General features: G+C 35.7%; 2 protein-coding genes across 2 annotated transcripts; one reads left to right on the top strand and one right to left on the bottom strand.

Annotated features, from left to right (window-relative positions):
• The first annotated feature begins 216 nt into the window (after positions 1-216).
• LOC115997414 lies at positions 217-1,379 on the top strand. The gene has a single exon (XM_031236967.1). The coding sequence runs from the start codon at positions 608-610 to the stop codon at positions 1,145-1,147; it is 540 nt and encodes a 179-aa protein (XP_031092827.1). The 5' UTR covers positions 217-607; the 3' UTR covers positions 1,148-1,379.
• A 598-nt stretch (positions 1,380-1,977) lies between these two features.
• Positions 1,978-4,978, bottom strand: LOC115997193 (nudix hydrolase 2-like). Its single transcript, XM_031236702.1, has 8 exons — positions 4,750-4,978; positions 4,429-4,494; positions 4,208-4,345; positions 3,656-3,733; positions 3,427-3,477; positions 3,265-3,299; positions 2,940-3,048; positions 1,978-2,406 (listed from the first exon to the last, which is right to left on the bottom strand). Exons 1-8 carry the CDS (start codon positions 4,939-4,941, stop codon positions 2,212-2,214), a joined length of 864 nt encoding a protein of 287 aa, XP_031092562.1. The 5' UTR covers positions 4,942-4,978; the 3' UTR covers positions 1,978-2,211.
• Between the last annotated feature and the right edge of the window lie 1,061 nt (positions 4,979-6,039).

Genomic DNA, 6,039 nt, shown 5'->3' with positions numbered 1-6,039 from the left:
TGAAGTTTAATGATCTACTTTTACAATTGAGTATAATTTAAGGGTCTATTTGACCCTTTATTCCAAAAATTAATAATGAAAGGTGGGAAAGGAAGAGTAGAAACTAGGGTGAGTCTTATCCATCTTCCTGTACTATGTGCTGAAGAATTGAAGTGTTAGGTGGTGATAATGCATGGGGGGTACTTTTTCTTGGACACACAAAAGTGTTGACCACTGGTGTTGCCATTTTCATGCCTGTACTACTGTACGTTGTCCGACCCTGTTGGCCTTAGCTTAGTTTTGTGGTCTTAATTGCTTGTTTTTCATATAAATTTGCACCCAAAATTAATGCCATGTGGTGACCTCTCAGCTCTGCTCTTCACATGGCTTCCCAGTTTTCCATGTCTTCTACTGTATAGAGAGAACTATAATCAGTTTCTCAAGAAGAACAGTACAATTAGGTTGGGAAATGTGAGTGATGAGTAGTGGATTCTGTCAATTTGTTGCCTATTTCTGGAAATCCCCCATGAATCTCATCAAGCCATTTTTCCCCTCCCAGTTTCCTTCATAGATCATAACAGAGATCCACCAAAAAAAAAAAAAAACAGAGATCAGAATATCAGACCAAATGGCTTCTTCTTCTTCTTCTTTTTCTGGGATTCTCCAAAGAAACATACAATCTTGGATTGCTGTTCTTGTCCCATCTGCAGTTTCCTTGTTTTTTGCTATGGTTTCTTCAGGCCATAGTGTTGTGTCCATTTCCATCACATCTCTGGCTCTGCTCATCTCCACTGCAATCATGGCACTCAAACCCCCAAAACCCCAAGCAGAAATTAAAATCTGCAGCTCAGAAATCAAGAAAGTTGCAGAAGGAGAAGAAGAAGAGGAGCAGAAGGGGTACTCTAATGACCCATCATCTTCGAGTGAAGATTATTCAGACATTGACAGCACAGCACAGGGCTCAGATGATGGATCCATCTCTGATGATGATGATGATGAGGAAAGCCTGTTTGAGATATGCCTTCTCCCCTACAGTGGAAACTTTGTTGGGCATGAAAAGGAAAGCTCCAAGGATTGTTTGATGGAATTCTTGACAGACATGAATGAGGAAGATAACATGATTGAGATCGACATATCCATGGGATCCATCAAGTGCTCAGGATTTTAGATTGAGGAATCATAATTCATATATATATTATCCTGTTTTTGTTTTTTTTTTTTGGATTGATGTTTTTTTTCACTGTTCAAGTTTTTTTTTTTTATCCTAGTGGATTTCTGCCACTCTAGAAATTGGACAGTACTTTTCAGTTTTACCATTGGTGAGCTAACTGATTTAGCTACAGTGATGTATGTGCCAGCATGTATGGTAAATACTAAATAGTTAGTTGGATTTGGCATTTTTTTTTTTGGGTAAAAACTTCTTTTTTTTTTGTTGAGAATAACCATAACTTCATTAATTCTAATTAAAGTACAAGTCGTTGACAATAAAACGAGGGATCGAGTTCCACTTATGATGCTCAGATATAGAACAAGTTTCTCTAGCAAGACTGAGCAACTTGTGGTTTAAGCTTTGAACAATCTGGAGAGTGTATAATTCAACTTGGATGTGGCTGGCACCTTTAATCACAGGTGCACTTGAAACTTTGTGTGGTATTAAATTCATGCGAACTACCCACAGGAATGGGTACTTCATTAAATGAAACTTGTGTAGTTTTGGAGAAACTATATCCTTATTATTATGCTCAATATTCTTTTTTATGTGTGCAAACTTGTTATTTATTAATTTGGGCCGAGCAGTCTTATATCCAATTAATTTGCAATTATTCATTTTCACTCCCCATTTATACAATTTTCTCTCATCTTTCAAAAGTGATCTCACTTTCACACCAACAAAAAAAATTATTTTCTTCTAATAATAACTATCATAAATATTATTATTATTTAACAAGGAAAAAAAAAAAAAAGTACTACGCAGGCCCACAATTGCCATTTGCAATATAATTCTGACTCAAGAATTGCTGGTGCATTAAAAATAAAAGAAAAAGAAATTACACATGGGATAGATTGAAAGTGGCTCAATTGCATGGGTGAAGATGGCCACTACCTCAATTGAAACTTACACAATACTGCTCATAAGTCACAAACACAGATTGTTTCAAAAAAAAAAAAAAAGTCACAAACACAGAACAAAGTAGTTTCAGGACATGATTAATTCAAAGTCAAAGTCTTAGCTTAATGCGTGTGACTCATCCATTCAGGATTACAATACAAATAAGCGTTCTTAGCAGAAAAGCCTGTGGTGGTAGGAATAGCAGAAAATCCGGTGTATTCATTGTCCCTCTTGGCTAAGCATATTTGGGCAATGTTCTTAAACATCTCACGTTTCTGCACGAACGGTTGCGCCGCATATTCGTCTATGCTCATCCACTGTAACAAAACACACAATCCAAATTAATTAATGTTCCCAAATTTATTGATTTTTGCCATCATGGAATTCTTGTCTTTTAGAATATTAAAATGTGGCACACATAGCAAGCTTAATTGGTTTTTGGATAGTAGATTGTAGACAATTCAATGACACATGATGGAGTCTTGCTAGCTTGTGTAGAAGTTTTATTCAATGTGGTAGACTTCTTGTGGGTACTAGAGACTGGTCTTCCATCTAATGAATCGATGAGTCACCATGTGTTACCCCTCTACTATCCTATTGGGCATGTGTGTTGAGGCCCGATGGCCGAGGGGCAAGGAATTTTGCCTTTTGGGACACTTTTTTTTAAAATTTTTTTTTTTCAATGATGAGGGTGTGTATGAGGTAATTTTAACTCTTGTGTAATAGTTTGCAAATCAGACATTGAGAGATAAACCATACTAGAACAACTATGTGTGACGTGATCAACCAAAAAAGTATTAACAATAATTGAACTCGTGACTTAATATGATAATAATCACGCTCTACGCACCTGTGCTTTCTCAATCTCAGAGTCTTGCTTATTGATGGTCAAAGAGAGTTGCCTCAGCATGCAAACAAAGAACAAATCTGATTTCCCAAAGAATGAGTTGTGACTTTGCCTGCAATTAACAATATTATATTTAACGTAATTGTAAATAACAGAACATATATTACCTTATAAAGAATCATAAGTATTTTTTTTTTAAAAAATTAATGAAATCGTAAGATATATATTACATGCTCAAAATAGTTACAATCTATGGGAGCATAAGAATATACTGTCACAATAAATGATGTACTATGAATATTTATAAAATTGACAAATATGCACTCACCTAAATGCCAATATTTCTACAAATTCTGTATCAATCTGGATTCAAAATAAGAAAAAAAAAAGTTAATTAATTAGCTAGGAATAATTTTTAAAGTTTTCCCAAAATTAAATAAATATATATAAGTTAGTGTCAACCAATAAATGTAATGAATTAATTACTAACCCCAGTCTCTTCTCGTACTTCTCTTACAGCTGCATCACATATATCCTCACCCTACCATCGAATAAAACCAATTATGAAAAGAAACAATATAATTATACGAATTATACCAGATCAGACTTACTTCTCCATGCATGAACAATGAATGTTTTTCCAACAAATTTGTCGAAGAGGACAGACAGCCTAACATGCATGCATGCATGGAAAACGTTAAAAGTGACGAGGTTCTTACCTGTTCAGCTACGCCCGTAGGAAGTTTCCAGACTCCTTTGCCTTTGAACTTTCCGTTGTTTTCTTGAACCACCAGCAACTGCATATAGCAAGTAGTACATGCCAAATTTAGGTTATATTACGTGTTTATGGACGGCAAATCGACATACCCATCATTAAATGCGTGTAAGTTAGTTCTGCGTTTAGTCCATAAATATTGTTTTTATTACAATTAGGGTACATATTTGATAGGGGATAACGGTTGCGCAATACATAAATGTGCAATCCAATTATAAGCTTAGACTTTTAGTTGAGATTGAGCACATGCTTCAATTTGGTATCAGAACCAACTACATGCCATAGGTCATGGGTTTGAATCTCAGTTTCACTCGATATAAAAAAAATAAATGTGCAATCCAACTATCAGCTTAGACTTTTAGTTGAGATAGAGCACATGCTTCAATTATAACCTCAACCAAGTAGGCGGAATTGAATAATTGATTTTATGACTATAAGCTTTTAAGTTGTCTCGATTCTATATTGATATCATAGGGGAATGTAGTTAGTTATATACTTGGCCAGTTTGGTTGATGACGAAAGCTCCAATTCCGACTCGATGAGAAGCATTGGAAGGAATAGTGTGGGGAGTGTTTGGAATCCAGTAAACCAACATCAGGTACGTTGCCTCTGCATGGTGGAACCAAAACCCTTCCTGCATGCATGCATGTACGTACAAAATTTAATGCATGCTACAAAACTATAACCAGAAAGTAATTCACATATTTACTTACGTACCTTAACTGCAGCATCAACGAAACAGGCTAGTTGTATTGATAGTTTCATCCAAACCCCTTTCTTCCCCTGCAAAAAAAAAAAACCAAACAACTTTTGCTCTTAAAATTTTGCTATAGCCAAAAGCTTTGTGGTCAAGCGGCATAGCTGTGGCCCTCGTAAATGAGAGGTTACAAGTTTGATCCCCAGTGGGGTGTTGGATCGAAAAGGTCATTCCTGATCATAAATCTTAAATTTTAGATCACTTTTAGGTAATAACTGTAAAATTATATTTTTCCCAATAATATACACATGCATGCATGCAACGTATGGACAAGTACGTACCTGGTGCCTCCACTGGGAGAGTGAAGCTCTGAGCACAGTGACAAAGTCGTCGGAATCCACGGACCACTCGCTCAGCTCCACCGTCACGCCGCCGTATGTATCTTCCGCCGCCTCAAATACCCGTGGAGCATTGCCGCTCTCTTGCTGCTTTCCCGCCATTTTTTTTCTGTATTTATATGTGTATCTATACATCCACGATCAACTTCACTCAATAAGCAATGCAATACCACAACTTATATTCACTGATAACTATATATATATACACACATACACATAACGTATATATATAATGATGTTTCCTACGAATAAACTAAGCATGTTCCTTCTGTTGTTCTGTTGGATGGGTAAGATATCACCGGCCGTACGATTTAATGCATCACACGTTTAGGGTTTAGCGTAGAAGTTAACGTTGTCGTGGCGTTACCGTTTGGGTATTTCAGCGACCCATAACCAATCAAATGAGGCTTACTTGCTAGGAAACTGCGAGTGTAAAAATTGGTAAGTAGGGCCAGACTACGGTCAACGCGGTCACACTTAACGGACGCCGTTATTTTAACTGCTTAACGTGTTATACGCGGCCGTTTCAAAGCGATGAAAGTTCCCTCCGATTTGCCTCTTTTAGCATTTAATTAATCACGACGGCAAATTATACTGTGCACCACGGTGCATATAACAATGTGCACCACAGAATGTTTGCCCAGAATGTGCACCACGGTGTCAATATTCTGTGTATTCTGTGTATTTTATGTCAATATTCTGTGTATTCTGCTTTTAATAGTATATATACATAGACCCTATTTGGTAATATAGTCAGCTTATTAGTCAATTTTTGCTTATTTGACTGTTTGACTTGGTTAAACAATCATTGTGAGTGTTTGATTAATTATATTTTTGTAACAAATTATTTATCTAAAATGCTAAAATTCAAAAAACTGTTCAAAGCACCTTTTTCGATTAACCTTTTGAGAAAGTCATTTTGCATGTAATCAGCTAACAGCTAATTTACCAAACAGTTTTATACAATAAGCAAATGTTATCAACTAGTCATACCCATTAACACAATCAGTTAACATCTATTTGCCAAATACCCATAGATTTTTTGTACATATATAAATTTATAGACTAATATTAAAATAAATATTATAAAATTTGAACGATAAATAAATTGAATTAAATCTTATTAATTGAAACAAACACATAAAATAAGATAAAGACTAGATAGTCTTAAAATAATCGTGGGTCATGAGCGTGTGCAAACTGACTTAACTGAGTAGTGACATAGACTTAGAG

Source organism: Ipomoea triloba, chromosome 11, assembly GCF_003576645.1.
Source record: "Ipomoea triloba cultivar NCNSP0323 chromosome 11, ASM357664v1".
Classification (NCBI taxonomy): Eukaryota; Viridiplantae; Streptophyta; class Magnoliopsida; order Solanales; family Convolvulaceae; genus Ipomoea; species Ipomoea triloba.
Note: the sequence above shows the minus strand (reverse complement) of the source record. Positions and strands in the feature narration are given on the sequence as shown.